The 19,408-nt window shown below is 43.6% G+C and overlaps 1 protein-coding gene across 3 annotated transcripts in view; it reads right to left on the reverse strand.

Moving 5' to 3' along the window:
- wdpcp (WD repeat containing planar cell polarity effector) overlaps nt 1-19,408 on the reverse strand; it is a 51,563-nt gene that overhangs the window by 16,892 nt on the left and 15,263 nt on the right. For all 3 annotated transcript variants that reach the window (XM_028423616.1, XM_028423614.1, XM_028423615.1), the window contains exons 4-10: nt 17,825-17,875; nt 16,605-16,675; nt 15,576-15,635; nt 15,100-15,214; nt 11,448-11,584; nt 8,164-8,355; nt 1,375-1,978 (exon numbers count right to left, since the gene is read on the reverse strand). In XM_028423616.1, coding sequence (XP_028279417.1) covers nt 1,375-1,978; nt 8,164-8,355; nt 11,448-11,584; nt 15,100-15,214; nt 15,576-15,635; nt 16,605-16,675; nt 17,825-17,875 — 1,230 coding nt within the window. The remainder of the gene's footprint in view (nt 1-1,374; nt 1,979-8,163; nt 8,356-11,447; nt 11,585-15,099; nt 15,215-15,575; nt 15,636-16,604; nt 16,676-17,824; nt 17,876-19,408) is intronic.

Genomic DNA, 19,408 nt, shown 5'->3' on the forward strand with positions numbered 1-19,408 from the left:
ACATGTCTTAAACACAAAACAACACAAAGCAAGACATGAAGAGCAGTACAAGTGAAGAAAAGGCACTTTGCATTGTATACCATCAACACAAGAGAGAAACACTGAGAACACATGATGTAATTGTCCTTTAAACATCAGTAATATTTCACCACTTTCATATCCCTGCAAAGCAATGACTGTGTGGTGTGTAGCACATTTGCTGGGCTGCCCCTCCACAGCTTGTACCGGTGAAGGCCCAGCCGCGGCCAACGTGTGCCCAGATGAGATAACTTGGTGCAGGCAGGCAGGGGGGTGGGGGTGGGGGGGCTGCCTCCTATGGAATAGAGAGAACCTGGAGCTTGGCCAAGTCTTTCTTCCTTGCCGCCTCCCGACTCACTCCCTCTGTCATGTAGTGGGCCTTATGAAACAAGTCAATACAGAGGAGTGCAATCACACAAACAAAATGAGTTGGAGTGTGTGTGTGTGTGTGTGTGTGTATGTGTGTGTATAGAAGCACAGAAATAGAAGAATACACACGTGTGTGTAGAGAGAAGAATTATCATGGAGAAAAGACGTGCAGTGACTTTCTTCATCAAAACCTTGGCAGGCGATCAGAGAAGGGGAAGCTATTGTTGGAAGACACCCTCCCCTTTCCCTGTGCACACAGGCAAACACACACGAATACACATAGTCAAACACACACACACACACTCAAAGGCACACATTTTCCACCTTTCTCCTTCCACCCACATGCTGCTGCTTTCAAACTTCAGCAGAGTTGCACGCCACTGTCACATCTTCTTTCCAAAGTCACAATTAAAGATGCGGAATGTGTGTGTGTGTGTGTGTGTGTGTGTGTGTGTGTGTGTGTGTGTTTGTGTGTGTGTGCGTACGTATAAGACTGCATAAGTGTGTGTGGAGTGAGTGAGGTGGCTGCTTCGGAAAAATTTTGATTGGCAAACTTTATCTGGGAGCCCCGAGGGACTGCGCAGCCACTGTAAACGATTTATCGGAAAAATGCATCCCAGAATGCACCTGGGGGGCTCGTGCCCTGGGGCGATTATTGAATGACCTCTGAGAGCGTGACTCCTGCTAACCTTCCCCGCCTGTCAACAAATTAACTTCCTTCAGCAGTGAAGAGGTTCTAGAACGACCTGCACAGCAGCCATATTTACACAGCTGGGTTCAGGCGCAGTGTCAGATCCAAAACAGAGGAAGACAAGGGGATCTTCATTAGGGAGAGGTGACGGTGAAGGTGTGGAAGGCCTTGACATGATTTTCTCTTTAAAACCATGTGTGTAATGTAAGAACAGAACATTAAAAGTTAGTTGTAGCCCATCCTTAGATTGAAGAGCGTAGCTTTAAAAAAGTATTTCTAAATCTTATTTTACCTACCTAGTCTGAATCTCAAGGCTGCTAGTGGTCCCCCATGAAAGGCCAATGTTAGCATGTCTGTCCCCTCTGGGCCTCCATCCAGGCCAGTCCCCCACTGCAGCACTTCCAGACGTCCAGAGCAGCGAAGGTGCTGAGTTAGTCTTAATGTGGCAGCTGGAGCTTCCTCCTCTGCTAACATAGCCATATTTACAGGTGCCAAGCCCACATCGAAGCACATAAGTTCCTCCTGTCCTCCACCCAACATGACCACCGCCCCGGCCGGGTGCCAGGCAAGGAGGGTGGGTGGCACGGGGCAGGAGGCCAAGAGAGAGATCCCCCGACGCTGGTCATAAAGGACTAAGGAGGAATCGCCTAACCCCAGGAGGAGTGTGGTCTCAGAGGGGTGATGAGAACAGGAGATGGGAGAGGATGGTAGTGGGATGCGAGTGACAGACAAGCGGTGTAGGCGCCCTCGTGCACACTCGTATACACAGCTGTCAGCCCAGGAACCATGTCTGGATCCTTGGGATCCTGCAGATAACTCCACTGTCAACACCTGGTAGGGCTGCAGCAGGCTGAAGTGGCAGTCCAGGGGATTGCCTTCAGTCTGGACAGAGCTAAGAACCTGAGAAAATAAAGGTAGAGAAAGAGAGACAATACTGATAAAACTGTTGCCAAGAACCCCACCAATGTAAGCCACTATTAGTTTACGCAATAAACTAAGAACACAAGTGAAGACAACCTCCACTGTGTACTTTTATAGCATGAAATGTCCATCATTGTCTCAGCAGGACAAGACTGCTGAGGATGGGTGACTTGAAGGGTGATTCAGGATTACTTAGGTTACTGTAAACTTTTTTTGTTAAGTTGGATAAAATATACTTCTGCTGCTTAAAGTCCATGGATAGAACTACTACTTTGGAACTAAAAGATGCTGGCTTGTGCCAACTACAGCTAATGAACTAAACTATTTGAATAAAAGAAGGAGACCAACGAGAGAGAATATGTGAGAGAGACAGAGAGTGACTCATACAATGGCCCCAAACCCCCTGGAGATGGAAGAAATAGACCCTTCCACATGGCTCATAAAGTCCCAGCTGTCAATCAAGACAACTAATGATAAGAGCTCCATTTTAACTCAAGGTCAACAACATCTTCTCCCTGAGCATGCCACAGCTTGGCACCCACTGATAAACAACCTCTTCTGTTTAAATGTGTGAGCCGCCAGGAGCTGAACACATGGCGACATGGCAGCAACCTTTTGCACATAATATATGAAGAAATCATGGTATTATTTGACCAATGGTCAAATCCAAAATGTAGATTATTTTCTTCTGGCCTACAACCAGTTGGTGGGAGTGGACACAATGGACCTGCTAAGCAACAACAAGTATTTATATTGAGGGAGATACGCTGTGTCACGGGTGGTGGTGTCGATAAAACACCCACATGGAACCAGGAACAGTAGGTGGATGACAGGAGACAACAGCCTGTTCTAAACAGCAGTCCAACAGTTCCACAGTCACTAACAGCCTTTTAGGAGGGATTTCACCTTACCAAAGCTTCTATCAGAGCCCTGCATTGACCGTGGCAGCTTTGGCTAAATGAGCCCATTTCTTTTCGCCGTGTAGACAGAAAGAGGGATCGGCTGCCTGCCTGCCTGCCTTCCTTTCCTTTCGCAAAGCTGCTCGGCCCAGTTTTTTGGCAGGCATTGCCAAAAAGGGACTTAGAGGGAGGAAGGCAGTTTTTTTGTGCCTGCCGATGGTCTACAGCAGGAGAGAAGCAGATGACTGTCCTCCTGAAAGCTTTTTCCCCCCTCTCTATAATCCTCCAGTGCTAGCTCCTGCTGCACCCCAGGGGGTGAGTGCTGTGTGTGAATGTATGTGTTTATTTGAGGCAGCAGGAAAGAGGGGCTCAGTTCATGTAAAAGGTGGTGTATCTTTGGGAGGGTACAGTTCTTTGGATAACGACATTTCTGCTAGGACAAAATTGACACAAGTAGTAAATAAACTAGCACATAAACACAGTAGATGATGGTCCATACAACCCAGCCTACAGAATGCTGTCACAGGAATCACACCTTCACTTGCACACATCCTGACCCTCCTCCCCAAACACATCTCCTCTCAGCATTTCATCCAATGCCCAGTTTGCTAGTGCCCGCTGTGCCAGCATGCCACCATGAGAGGGGATAAAGTGCAGCTGATTCAGCTCTGTGTCCCCTCACAGGTAACCCTCTGAGGAAAGGGAAAACAGGGGCAGCATAAGCGAAAGTTCAGAGGCTACCAGCAAACACTTCATGTATTGGTTTGAACTGCAATGGCCAAGTTTCACAGAAGTCTTGCTCAAATAATACAGACAGTATGATGTGGGGGAATGCATTCACATCTGCAACTGCAATGTTCATTCACTGCTGTCAGTAGGAATTTACATCTTGGTTATATTCAAAGCAATGCTACAAATACAATGGATTTCCCTGCTAGACGGCTCATACTGTACACGATGGGCTCCAGACATTAGTGCACTGATTTTTCCAGCTAGACAGAAAATAATCATTAAGATTCTGCTTAAGCAGATAATCAATATTCATAAACACATAACTGGCAACCAGAAAGATTCATTTTGGAAGTAGAGACACACTGCATTTTATATATCGCACATGCTTTTTATAAGGTCAACAGAAAGGAATTTGCATCATCATCAGTCTCTGTGCAGTTGCTTGTTACCGCTACTTCTTATCACCCGAAGTTTATGAGGACAATGTGGAAATATCAATGGAGGCTCTTTCCCCTTACAGTCCTAGATGGTCAGTCACAATCCTCAGCCACTGAGAAGCTCTGTGATCTGATCTTATCCCACGGGTGACCACTACAAACTACAAGTAAATAAAGGTATCAGATTGCTGGGTTTGAAAACTTCTTAGACCTAATAAGATGTGGATTTGGAACAACATACAATAACCCAGAGCCTCTTGTTCCATAGAAAGCCAAGTTGGTGACAACATTTGACAACGTTCAGTCTCTGGATGTTATCAGACAGTACTGACATCATCAAATACAGAAATACCACAAATGTTGAAATACTACAGATTTAAATAAACATATAATTGTTGATGAAAAACATATTTCTGAGCCATTGATTGTATTTTGTCTCTAACAAGTTGGTTGTTTTTGAACACTCTTATCAAGGATGCTAAAATGACATCCTGCCTTTAAAAAAGATAACATACTATAGAACTGTAATGTATTCCTATATGAAAAGCTTTGTTTTCCTCTCAAGGTAATATTGTGGTATGTGAATATACAATATTCCCTGATCTGAAGGCACAAAAAAGAAAATGATGAATAAGGTCAAGTAAGGAAGTGAGTGAAAGGATGTGCAGAAGAGAGGAAGAAAGAAAGGATGTAGACTGAGAAATAAGCACAAAAGAGATGATGAGGAAAAGTGGAAGCGGAAAAGAAAAGATAGAGAGAAATGTAGTGGAGACATTTAGAGAAAGATGCACAGAGAAGGAGACAGACACATAAAGAGAGAGAGAGAGAGAGAGAGAGAGAGAGAGACCTCTAGTAAGTAGCTTTCTCCTGGTTATTGGTTTCAGTGACTGGTCAAAACTATTCTTCTCCATTCTTCTCCTCTCTCTCTCACCGGCACCTTTTTTTCCCCTCCATGGCGTGAAAGATAAAGCGGACGGGCCCAACTGTGTGGCTGGCCCTTGTTCACAGCAGTGGCCTTTTGAAGCCAATTTTCCAGCTCACGGAGCAGAGAAAGACAGGGAGAGACGGATAGAGAGAGACGGAGGGACTTGGAGGAGAGTCGAGGGATGAGGGGTGTTGGAGATGGAGGAGGAGGCATGCTGGGTGGGACTGGGAAGTTTTAGGTATGTGAATTAGGGTTAGAGTTGAAGTACTGATGTGAGAAAATGTACAGGCACAGCAGGATTACCAACCAAAATATTCTGCGCGCCTTAACTTTCACAACAGGTACCTCTGAGCATAATTGTAGAATGGAGGGAATATAATTCACAAGCAGTGAGAGTAGTGGAGCTTAGGAGTAATTCTGCAACTGACCCTGCAAAAATGTGCTTTCTACTTCAAATACTTTATATATACATATACATAAACACATATCCGCATCAAGACTGTATCCATTAATTTTTCGAAGCATATTTATGCCATTCATTTAGCTTCAAAAACCCTCATTCATAATGGCAGTTTTCTTGAAGTGAGAGTTTATTTTAAATTCTTATGTGATTTATATTCTTATACTTTTCTGAAGTGAATAATAATTTATATAAACAAATAGCTGAACTGAATATCAAACAACAACACATTAACTATTTGGTGACAGATAACAGGATAGACACACGGTTTTAAAAACAAGAATGTTCACAAACAGACAAAAGAAGCATAACAAACATTCATCTTGTGTTTCATTAAGATGATTAAATTCTAGGAAGTGGTTTGTGCATCTTTGTGTGAGTGTGTGTGTGTGTGGGGGGTGTGCATGTGTTAGAGGAGGGGAACATGAAAGAAGGATCATTAGAAATGTTAACTAGCTGCATAAAACAAACTGTGTACTGTATGTTTTTCCTCTGTGTCCCCCTCCCTGTGCGCCATGGCTCCACTTATCAGCATGAGAAGGGGGGGTGTATATGAATTAAGACCACATAGGGAAAGAAATCAGACTTTTTTAAATGCAGAGAGACTGGCTAGAAAATTGGCTTAGTGCAGCAGATAGCGAACTGAACAAAAGGAACATATATATGAGCTTGAAGTGATTGAAGTAGCTGGCGTCGCCCGATGTGTGCCCGGCGTTTGATTCCCGCTACGGCTCTTACATAAACTGCTCGCTTAATTTCACACTGCGCATCTGAAAAATGACAACAAACGCTTTCATTAGAGCGCGATGCCGCAGCCCCACGAACACTCTTTAATGTTGTTGAAGCGAGGAGGAAGGAAAGAGGAGAGGAAGAGGATTGGGGGGGGTTGAGGGAGACAGAGGGAATAAACTAGGTGAAGGAGTGTGATAAATGAGGAGAGTGTTCCAAAAACAAGAAGCAGAAAAAGCAGCATCTGCTTTGATTATTTCAATATTCATGTCCCCCCTCCCACCGCCAATCCCTACCTCATTCTCTCCTGCAAATTTGTTTTCCAAGCATGCAATTGGTAACGCTCATCCTTCCTCCCTCTCTTAGACTCTCTCCCTATCTGGTGTGCTGAATGTTGCATACTTATTGAGGTACGCCATATATGAAGAGTACAGTTAAGCCCGGTTCGGTAATTTGAGATCTTTCATCTACTCTAGGCTCAAGGCCAACCTCACACTGACACTGAATCGGGTCATGGGTAGGGTTTTGCCAGAGGCCAAGAAGATGTGTGTTTCTGCCTGTGTGTGTGTGTGTGTATGTGGGCGTTCTCCTTCACGGTGTACCACATCTTAGCTCTCTTGGTTATTTCATATGGTGATGCATGGAGGTGCAACACTGAGGTACCACCCTTGAGGTGACTAACACACCATCCCCAATCCCATCCACGACGACACAGGTCTCTACTCGAATCGGCAGCTTTGTTGCCTTTTTTGCTGTGTCTGGTAAGTGTACGGATGTGCCTGGGTGTGCAGGAGTTATGATTTGTGTAACTGACTTTAAGCCTTCAGGGTGACACTGAAAAGAACAAAAAGTTAAGAAGTTTGTCATGGACACTGACACAATTTTATGCTTGGTTCAATCCCATTGCTCTACTTGTTTGTTTTCACTGTATTTCAGTAATTGTAAGTGTAATTTAAATGTAGCGTACAGCATGTATGGCTGGACTAATACCAGCTCCAGGACTGGACCTTGTCAGCTTAGCCAGCAGGTTAAAGGCCATTTAATGTCTGGTAGATGAGATACAAGAAGAAAGAAGGAATTCTAAACAAATTACTTTTAAGCAGTGTCTCAATTCCGGAGCTTCATTCTTTGAAGACTGTATTTTTACATGGCATTACTACAGTGAAACCTATTCCATGATTTACTGCAGACCAGTGGAGGTTGGATTTTTATTCAGCTAACTCTGAATACAGACTAACTTTGGCAAACAAGGGATACACCTTTAAACCTGAGCTGTCAATAATCCTTGCCAATCGGAGCACCACCAATGGGCAGCATCGCCCAGCTCTACCACTGTGGCCTACAAAGGCCACGCCTTCATAGATCAAGTGCTCTAAAGTATGTGGCCACTGAGTTGAAACACGGCCTCAGAGTGAAGAAACAAGTGCTCCAGCCCATGCTCCTCCTGGATGCCTGAGCACCTAAGCCTGTCCCCAAGGATGACATTTTCTGAAAAACTCATTTTGGCTGTTTGACTCAACCATCTCATTCACTGTCTCTCTCTAAAACTCATGTCACAGGTGAAACCCAGAACACAGATCAACTGGAAAAATAAGTGCTTTTCCATTTTTTTTAACAATAATCACTTGGCAACAACATCTATATCAGTGCTCCTTCAAACATTTCACTCATCGTACACACCATTTTCTGTAAATTTGTGGACTTAGCGAGAGAATGCCTAATTTCCTGTTGGGAAATGTATACTAATAATGTTATACAAGAACAACACAGATCACAGCAAAGGCCCTGATTCCTCTTATTCCTAAAGATGTTTGTACAAGCCTAAAAGGATATAAAACCACCTAAAAAGTCAAGATCCTAGACTTAATATTTTTCTAACAATGCAGCGTCTTTTTGTGTGTGCAACCTTCTGAAAATCAAGAAAATGAAAAGAACTTTCATGTTTGTTACTTTGTAAGAAAATATGCAAGTAGTGTCTGCACCTTGAGGCCTTCAGTGGGTGAGCAGCTGAGCAGGACCAGGTTGTTCCGGTGTGTATTCGTGGGGGTCCACTGGCACAGCTCCTCCTCGGGTTCGTCCAGGGTCCACCAGCAGAGTGCCGCATCTTGGAGACGATTGAGACTTACATGTCTGTGGTGTCTACGGCCCCACCCGCCCACATCCACACTCACCACCTGGACACAGAAATGCACATGTTCATATAGAGTGTACACCGACAGGTCAAAATGGAAAGTCGCTCAACAGAAACTTTCTTCAACCCCTGACGTGTCTGACACTTTCACATGTACAACCAGTTTAACCCCTGCCCTGTCTTTGTTGATGCCAAAGGTTTTCTTTTTTTTGTTTTTTTTTTTTTATCTTCCATTATTAATGTCTGTGTGTGTTTTGTTCTGTCAGGCTTGTTGTTTTAGTGATGTGCATATTTTTGGGAAGGTCCGCCACGCTCTATGGGCCACAACAAAGAGACGCACAGTAATGAGCTCTCGTGGCGCTGTGTGTGTTTGTGTGTGTGTTGGGGTGGGGGTACACAATCACACAGAAACATACAAATATGCTTGTATGTAACTGAAAAACACACAGATGCAGAGGCACAGATGTAAGCTGTAAAAACATGCAGGCATACACACAGACACATAGACACACACACGCACATCATTAAACAAACAGCGCTCTATCCAGAAGCACTTTCAAAGCAGGTGAAATTGCAGGTCCTACACTGTGACCCTGCCTTTCATGTACACCACAGCTCATTCCCTTTCTCTCTCTCACACACACACACAGCTTCATATTCATACAGGCCTTTCATACACTCTTTATCTCCAGTCACACTCACTAACACAATGAAGGAGAGTTGATGGCTAACACGCACACATTACCAGACACACACCTACTCACACACATCCATGACCTCTGCAGAAGAGTGGCTCGGACCTGACAGAGAGAGGGAGGACAGAGGTGACGGAGGAAAAAGAGAGGAGAACAAATGGGTGATAATGCAGAAAAAGCTGATTGTTTAGGTTTGGAAGGAATGGTAAGACAGAAAAGAAGAAAGGTGACGGGTGCTTCTGTGCGCTACAGCTTAGGGGAAATGGGGAGTGAAAGGGAATAAAACATGCTTGAATTAATGAAGGAATGGAGGACAAAACAAAAAATGGTAATATTGTAATAGATCAATGAGAGGTTTGTGCCAAAATAAATGTATGAAAAACAGCAAAAGAGCAGTCAGTTGTAACACCCAAATCCCACTAAATAGGCATATTGTCAGAGGCCAGAATAGGAGGGCCAGAATTTCTCTTTAAAAATTAATTAATAAAAACGGGCCTCAGTACAAAAAAAAATGCTTTAAAGGTGCAGAAACAAGCAAGAATTGGTAAATCGATGAGCTGCACTGTATGAGTAGAGTAGATCTGAGGTTCATTGGTCCATGTCTGCCCTCCTTAGCCCCGCAGGGGGGAAAATTTGGTTTGGACACAAAATACGCCTGAAAATGATGGAAGTACATCTGATGATAAAGGGAACAAAGAGTTACCCCAAACAGCTGAACGGGAGATCACTGACAGATTAGAAATGAAAAAGAAGGAAAAAAAAAAAATCAGAAAATCACTGGGTTAATAACACACTCTATCTCTACCCCCTGTATGCCCCCTCCATCCTTCCATCCCTACCCATCTCTGCACTCTTCTAGTTTTTCTTTTTTCTGCTGCCGTTTGCTGGTCAGCAATAATCAAAAACCACTTTCTGTGGGCCGGATTAGTTTAGCCCCCCTCAACGCCCCCTACTCTCCCTTCTCCAGCTTAGCCCACTGGACCAGGGCGGTGTGTATGTGTGCGTGTGTGTGTTTGTTGTGGGGGGATGGGTAGTTTAGCGTGCATGTGCGCACACGTGTGTATGTTGCAGGTCGCATGCATGCGTGTTCACATGCATTGACAGACAGTGCAGGGTGTACAATATGGAGTGGTGGCAGTGATGGGGGGGGGGGTTGTCTTATCAGGACTGTGCTTCTGGAGACAGACGCACGGCAGGAACGATTGCTTAAACACACACCAACATGCACATCCGCGCACACACACCCACACACACACCTCAACAAAAGGGCCTGGCAGTAATGTGATAATGCCAGGGTTAGCGGTTAGCCAGCTAGTGAAGGAGGACACAGTACAGTTTTGTTTTGTGGGAAGAACATAATCAGACCTATTACTAACACCTACAAAAACACCTTCACATCAGACTGAGCTCAATACACACTTGTGTGAGGGATTAATGGACAGGAACAGGAAGTCAGTAAGAGTTAGAGGCAGCCTGAGCACATCTGAACCAAAAGGCCGTATTCCCATGATGATTATATTGAACCTACATGTATTCTGTCCAAAGGAACCAAACAAGAAAAAGATAAATATATTATTTACAGATTAAATAAAGGCCAAATTGGACAGATTGTGTTAATGCATTGCTAAGTGGTTAAGTGTCTACATAATATACATCCTTACATCTCGTCAGGTATACCAGACTTTTTCTTCAGCAAAGTCCATGAGGTGGATCTCAAAGCCTTCCCAGGCCTGATGGGTTATGTAAACCCTCCTGTAAATTCTGGATCTATTCCAGGTCCTACACCTAGCTGGTTGTACCCACTAAACATCCAGTGGGAGGTGCCCAGGATGGCATCCCCCCACTGGATGTCCAAATCACCTGGCTCCCCATGATGCATAGGAGCATCTGCTCCACTTCAAGTTACCTCCATACATTTAAACTTCGCACCCTCTCGGTAAGGATGAACCAAGGAAAATGATTTTTTCAGGTAAACATTAGTAGAAGATAAACATTAGTAGAAAAGCACTGTTTGAAGTTTGAAGTACCCACTTACATACACTACACTAGTTTGTTTAATGGCACATAATCTGAGGAGACTCTCCAAACTAGTCACAGGGAGAAGGTCAATAACATTACAAGGGCCCGGCAGGCCATTCACTCAGACAGACTGAGTTTCAAAGGTTGCTGTTAATCATGGCAACTCCTGAATCACACCCAAAATGTGGCAAAACTGTAAAAGTACCGGTTTCAGTGGGATACCTATCCAAGAAAAATGTTTTGGAAATGTTGCCCATCAGGTTGGATGAACAAAGACGTTGGGCAAGTGATACAGGACAGCATTTGTCTCTGCTTTCTTTTGGTCTCCTCTTTCTTTATACTCCTCTTACTCTTACAACAAACGCAGACAGTTAAGCACAAACATGACTCATACAGACTCCCTCAATGTGCTCCACTGTACCTTGATTTCAGAGGGTGAGAGTTTGTCTGTTCGCCTGCCAGTCTCTGGGGAGTCCTGGTTCTTTCTGTTCAGGTAGACTGCAGCCACTTGGCTCTTCTCCAGGAAGGACATCAGAATCAGCCTATCGCTCATCACCGCTGGGGATGACATCATCACACTTCATGTCATTACTCAAAACAAACAAAACAACTTTAAAATGGTGAGGTGACTCTTTTCCTTACAGGATCACAAAACACATTAGAATGACACTCAGATGCTTTTATCCAACAGGATTACATGTAGATTTTGTGACTGATATGTTTGTGGCCTATGGTAGAAGATAAGTTATACAGCTCAAGAGGAGCGCCACCAGAATAATGTTAACACTTGCACTGTTCACATTTCATGTTGACTACTACCACTTCCCCCAGATGAAAAGGGAGCTCCATTTTAACAGTAAATGCAGAGGGGACTCTAGGCTTTCTAACGTTCAACCTTAGGTCCTGGACTCATTCCAGGTCTCACTGAAGTGTGTACGTCACCATGATAAAAGCTATTAGGTCACTAAGAGTTTTTTATTTTTTTAAATTCTAATAACATTATCCACTATGAGTTATCACCATTCCCTTGTTTTTTTCTCTCTCACTGTGTATTTCTGTAGTCTTTGTATCTCTCTCCTTCCTGTCACTGTACTGAGGTCTTTTTGTGGTAGAAGAACACACTTGATCCTGTTCAACTCTTCAGGAGCTGCATGGAAACGCAGATTAGCAATTAAGCCCCCCTCTCCTTCAAATTAATCTGTTTATGAAACCAATTAAATGGAAAGGAGGGGGGGTTGTTACACATGTCTCTCAGATATTCTGCTTTGAGTTGAACGAGCGAGGCTGCACCCCGAGATTTAGAAATCTAACCGGCAATTAACCGTGGCATGTGTGTATTTATAAACGTGTGGGTATTGGTATGATTACACTTCAAATCATCCTGCTGTGTGAAAACTTCAAATTAATATGCAAATATTCACAGGGGAAGAGAAACACTGCTCGGAAATAGTGAAAAACTAGCATTTTAAATTAGGTCAATTGAGTCACTCTGTGCCTGTGTTGGAGTTGGATTATAAAGCATTGGTAACCAAAAACTGGTTCAAGCTTAAACCAACACACACAGCCATTAACGATGCCTTAGCTTTCTAAAACAACGGTTAATGCAATAGTAAGCGTCTTTGTAATAGATTAGAGACAAATCAAGTTAAATGCAGTTTAGTATTGATCTCTATGGGTGTCTATAAACGGGATTAGGATTAATCCCATTCATTTCCAAATGAAGAAGGGGATATGAAACCAGGCTGTGGCCCAATCTGGGACCAGGTGGTTGATTTGGCATTAAGAGCCAGACCCTCACCCTACAGCACCCCCCAGACACACACACACACAACCGCCTCACTCATACATGATCACAGTCATATGTGCTCCTCAGACATATACGCATTCATACATGCAGGCCTGCAACCACGTTTTATGCTCACATGTAAAAAAATGTATTCACACCCACATGCATAAAACTACCACATGTTAGAACACGCATATGGTCTCACCGCATACACACAGACGAAAACACACACTGTCCTCTAAATCCATTTAATGCCATCTCCTCAGCAGCATGTTGACATAAGAGGCCAATGGGCTTAACCAAAGCACATTTAAACATGAGTAAATGAAACCAGCTATGAAAAATCACTTAAGGATGCTTAATCGTTGAGCATATGTGCAGCTTGGCCCAGCCATCGGCCAAAGCAAGCCGGTAATACTTTGATGGTGTAAAATATTTGTAATCTTCTGCTCTGTATGATGCAATCAGAGCTCACGGTACAGAGACTGTGGTATCTGGCATTCAGGACACAAAGTTTACCAGAGGACAGTAAGCCTGTTTTGTCACAATGTCAAAAAAAAAAAAACAACAAAAAAACCAGACCTGGCTGCAGCTGCTTCTCGTCTCAAATGCACAAAACATAGCAGGCCTCACATTCAGCTGGATCCATGCAAATCAGAAAAAGGGATTTTCTTCCACATTCAGACACTGAAAACCTTTTTGGCTTTAGAAAGTTGTCAAATCCTGTTCAGACAATGAAAATGAATTCTCTGTCATTACACAGTAGCTTACAGTTTAATTCCAGATGGGACGGCAGAAGCAATGTTTAGCCAATTAATTGCTTGAGAAAATAAAATAAATGATTTTGATAGCTGAGAAATCATTTCTCAAGCAAAATGACAAATATTTCTTCCATTTGAGGATTTCCTGAGAGTTTTTCTAATATCGAGAAAGAAAAGGCACTTTCAGCTCTGGGAAACTGATGGGTTATAAAGTACAGCCTTACATTTGAGTTTTTTAAAGCTTTCATTGCAGTGACAATAATAATTTTTACCCGGGGTATGTCAACACTACACCCACAAAGCAGTCACAATCTGCTCTTCTGTAAACTGTTTCAGTAATTACTTTGTAAATGTGTTGGACAGTGTGATCTGGTCCGGTTCTCTATTCTAATTGTCTCAAGCTAATTTAACAAGTGGCAGATGTGAGAACCTCTAACCTAACACACCCCCCAACACACGCACACACAGAATCCCCGGAACCCACCCTCTCACAACCATTACTCTAATAATTAGTGCCTCTGAGGCTTTGAATGGAGCACAGCGGGAGGTGAGTGGGTGTGTGTACCTGTGTGTGTGGGTGTGTGTCTACCTCAGGATGTGTGTTGTGTGAGTGGAGTTACAGTAAGTGCATGTTGGTCTCTGAAAAAAAAAAGTATGCGTCTGTAATTACATGTATAAGTGTAAGGACAAGTGTGTGTGTGTGTAGATGAAAAAGCAGTCTGTGTGTGTGTGCACTATGGGGGCTTTATCAAGTGTCTGGAGACCCTGGGCGGAAGTGGGGAGGGTGGTGTTATGAACAAATAATTGATACAGAAAGAAAGAAATAATTAGCAGATTTGGGCCGGTGTCCACAGCCTCTTATTCTCTCCTGCCAGGTCTGCAGAGTGAGGCAGCGCAGCATGAGGGGGGCGGAACTCCCTGGAGGAACGCACGATGGAGGAAAAACACTGATGGATGCTCTTAAGGGAAGGCCCCTGGACACACACAGCACAAAAGGATTTGCCCGCAATTAGCTAGCAGAGTCGCCTCGCTCACCTGTGGCACCTGTTATGTGTGTGAGTCAGTGTATGTGTGTGAGTGTTTGTGTAACAAAGTGGCAAGGAGAGTGTGTGTGTGTATATATAAGTGGTTGAGCAGGTGTAAAAAGCGTCTGGTACTGACAACGTGTAAGTGTGTGGTAGAGAACTTTATGGGTTTTATAATACTGAACTTTTAAATGCATTAAGTCTACTTAAACCGCAGTGAACCTTTGGAATATTTATGTCACCAATCTCACCATTAAACCATAATTTAATTCAATACTTTAATCACAACAATACAGGAGAAAGCTTTATTTAATGCAGTAATGAGCATGGCTGTTTGCAACACAACTAATTAGCAACAGCATCACCAAAGTAGCCAAAGTAACGGGGAAAATGTTGAGTGTATACTGCACTGCTCATGGATCTAGTTATTGTGTCTTTACTCAGTCACACACACATTTATAATTTTTGACATGGTTTTAGGTTTTACGTGTCGTAGCTTACCATCAGTCACGGTGCCAGCTGGTAGTCGGCCCACTAATGTGCTATCTATGCATACTTGTTCGAGCTGAGGTCCATTCAGGGTCAGAGACACAAGCACTCCACTGCTCAACATCATCTGCAGGGTACCACAAACACACACATACAAAAAGAAATATTTGAAAATCACATGAAACACATGAACATCTTTCTAAGTGCAAAGATTTGAGATTTTAAAGAGGAAGGAAGCAGAGGTCAGTTTCAGATTCAGATTGTTCAAATCAAACAATATGTACCTTACATGTACATTTAAAGCTTTGCAATATAAGTTTTAAAGTTACTAAAATATCACATTATAATGTTGATAACATTGTGTAGGATGTTTTACAGTTACACTTTACAGTAACTATTTTAGACCTGGTCTGAGTGGACCCATAAACAAGTGTGTGCTAGTGTGTGTCTGCTTGTGCACAGTAGGGGTTGAGGAGGAAGGTCTGTACCTGGCAGCAGTGCTTGTTTCTCCATCTGGTGTGAATGCAGGTGTTGGTCTGCAACAGTTCCTGAATGAGCAGACAGAGCGGCACAGAGAGACAGAGAGAGAGAGAGAGAAAGACAGGTAACCCACACAACACAACTCATACAAAGAGAGCACAGCCTGATGCAGGGTTTGTAAGGTTTAAACAGGTGGTTTAGGCATGTAAAGAAATACAGAAAACATCAATCAAGACATCCTTGCTTCTACTAATCTACGTACTTCAGTTAGTTTACTGTGCCACTATCAGTTGCATGAATTCACAGTTGCAGACACTTTCTACTACAGGTGGCCAGGTGGTCAAGGACTGCTCATGGAGAGGTGGGAAGTTGAAAAAGGATGCAGGTAGTCACTGCCGGTCTGTGTGTGCGTGTATATATTTGTGTGTGTGTAAGGTCAGTCATTCCTCCCACATTCCTAACCCAGCTGGGGTGATTGGATGGGAGGAGAGAGGGACGGAGGAGGAGGAGGTGGATGGGGTGTGGAGGTGGGTTTTTCTACTTTCAGACAATGGTTATGGGCGAGAGGAGGGAGGTGGATGGGTGGGGAGTGTGTGCGTGCATGTGTGTAACAGCCACAGACAGGTTCTAGCAAACAAAGCTAGGTCTGTACTGCCACAAGTACAGAGGGGACGAGGAAGGAGGGGTGAATGAGGGAAGAGCGAGGGAAGGAGGAGGAAGAGAAGGAGGGAGGAAGAGAAGGGATGAGGGGGCAGCCTGCAGCCCCCTGATCCCCTCAAATATCCCCCTCGATGACAGAGCTCAGCCAAAAGAGAGGTGATGAGAGAAGAGCGGGAGAGAGGAGAACAAACGGGAACGACAGGGAGAGTGAAGGGTGAGGGAGAAAAGAGAGAGAATGCCCCTATTTGTTAATCAATCGGCCGTTTCGGAAAGGGAAAACTCAGAAAATCCCCAGAGGGAGGAAGGAGATGGGGGAGGTGGAGGGGAAGGTGGTAGTGGTGGTGGTGATCGTGAGGATGAACAGAAGAGGCGGGTACCTCCAACTCCTTCAGCGAATCACGTAGCTTTTCTGGTCGGCGGTTTCTGGGGGTCCACGAATAGCCTCGAGCTATGGAGGAAAAACGCGAAAGGAATCAGGAGATCATGTGACTTAACTTTTAAACACAGGCGTAGTGGGGAAATACATGTGGGAATTTAGAAGAATGAGCACAAAAATGGAAAAGGCTTGAACTCTGTATCTTGAATGACATCTAAACATGGATGAAAAGAGAAGATATGAGGAAGGTCAGGGGGATGAGATACAGGCATGTGAGGCGGAGGATACGCAATGCAATGAAACCGTTTGTGGATTTAAGAAAAATAATGTTAGCTGACATTTTAAGCGCTAAAAACCCAATATTGCCAACAATGACTACAATTAATGTAGTTGATAATTTATCAATAAACTAATCTAACCATTCAGAAGGCCAAACGTACTGGTTCCAAAGTGAGGATTGGTTACTACGTTTATATTTATTATAATATTCAAGTCAAAGCAAAATGTCCCTTCAAAACCACACAAACTGATTCATGAGGAGAAGCAAATATTAAGTCATGAGGTCTTTTGCTGCTCTTGAGGTATCTTCCAACCTCACATCCTGCAGAACATCTCCTAACATGTAGTACAAGGCCCCTTCAGTTGAATTTCCTAGCCCTCCATCTCTACTGGTTAAACAGAGGAAAGAAAAGAAGCATATGAAAAAAAAACAACTAATTGAATTTCTGCTTTTGCCTACGCATATACATGAAGTTCAGTAGTAAAACTCCTGTTTTCAGTGTTGTGCCATCTTTTCCCTCTCCGCTTATTTAACTACTCACTTTTCATCTTTACAGAAATGAAACATTAAGGAGTGGGCTTCTCCATTAAGAAGAGAGTGGGAAGAGGAGGTAAACAGATGCATGCAAATGAGGATTGGTGGGAGTGGGGAGGGGGGGGGTCAAGAGAGAGAAGGGAGGGGAGGGCAGGGGGATGAGTGTTCGTCTCCTGATAAGGGTGTTTGTATTCCACTACTGTGTGAAAAGCAGAAAGAGTAAGGGGAAGCGATGAGGGAGAGAGCGAACAGAGGAAGTAGGACAGTTGACTGACTAGGGCAGTGATTTCTGGAAGATTGTCATCCACTAGTGACACGATTAGGATCCAAACACACACATATATCAATAGATGCAAAAAAAACAAGCTGGTTCAGTCATGCTTTGAGTTTAGCCGTTGGACTCTTACCTTCACTGAACTGGAGTTTATCATTGTAGTAGTGATGCTTCAGGGAAATAGCTGGAAAAAATATGGAGGCCAAATAAAGGGAGCAATTAGATACATAAAATAAACAGAGGATTTGCAAAATGTACAGGATCATTGAGTCGGGTCTGTCTATGTGATGTACATGAACAGAAACAAGGAACTAAGCTGGAGCTCAAACATCCCCTCAGTTCCAAGAGGCCATGTTGGCAAAGTGCACGCCATAACTGTGCCTCGTGGCCTGGACGCCCTAAGCAAGAAAGTGGCCAGTCTGGTGGCCGGCCTCTCTGGCAGGCAGGAACACCTCCAGGATTAGTAGTATTAATCAGATAAGGGGGTGAAGGGCCAGACAGGCCCAGACATGGGCACCTGCTCTGGGGATGGATGAACAGGGCTTGGGGGTGGGGGGTGGGGGGTGGTTGTAGGGAGGAGTATTTGGCTGCCGGGGACCCCCAGAGCCGCTTCAATGAGCCTGGGTCTCCCTCTAGTGGGGGCAGGTGGAAGTAATATCATAAAGAAGTAAACACATACGACAAATAAATGCACACTAAAGTGAATTTTAACTGACTGTGCAATCAGTGCAGGGTTTTGTACAAACATAAATGGGTTAAGAACATCTGCACCAGAATCATGAACTTGTTTGTCGCTGTCAGACGATTTGATCACATTTTGATGAGCTAAAGTTAAATGCATAGTGTCAGTGAAAACACAAACACACCTACCCACACACACTAATTTGTTCAAGCTGAATCCCGATAGAACAAACAAAAATTTAATCTAATCCAATGCAATCTACTGTATATGTAATCGAATCATGATCTGAGCTATCATTACGCCGCCATGTGAAAATGTTGTGATACTTTTGGATTGTGATTCTGCTCCCCTGCTCTGTCTCACCCCCCTCTCCTGCTCCTCCTTCCCCTTCTCCTCCCTCCACTCTGATATCAAGCCACACTTTAGTAATCCTCCAAATGAAAGGATTTGGAGCAAGAGCATCGTCTCTCAGCTGAAGATTGGAATGAAAGCGAAGGCAGCTTCTCAGATGAGAGAGAGAGAAGGAAGAGAACCCCATGATTATAGAGAAAGGGGACAAGACAGAGAGTACTACTGTACACAAAATGAGAAAAAATATACATGGTGGTAAAAAAAACCCTGATATAAAGGCAACAAAATCCATGAAAGGAACACAGAACAAAAGTGGAAAAAAATATGCACTGAAATGTCAACTATATTAGTCTTAAAACAATATTGTTTGTTAGTAATAGAATGGAGCATGTATCCCTTATATTATCGGTTCTGTTCACTCATAGCTCTCATGATTTCCAGCTGCATCAGAAAACGGTGGTGAAAAGCGGTGTAAAAAACAAATATTTATCCCATTATTATTTAGGGAGATGTCATTTAGAGTTGTAGTTGTGAATCGTTGGTGCACTGTTTGCAAGGTGTGTGATGCTTGCATGATTTAAAAAAAAAATGGATACACGCAGAAAAAAAAATGACAGATAAGAAAGCCGTCCTCAGGCTGCAAGGACGGCAGGGGAGCGATTTGAGCACTTCCTGATGGTAAGG

The sequence above is a fragment of the Parambassis ranga genome, chromosome 15 (genome assembly GCF_900634625.1).
Source record: "Parambassis ranga chromosome 15, fParRan2.1, whole genome shotgun sequence".
NCBI lineage: Eukaryota > Metazoa > Chordata > Actinopteri > Ambassidae > Parambassis > Parambassis ranga.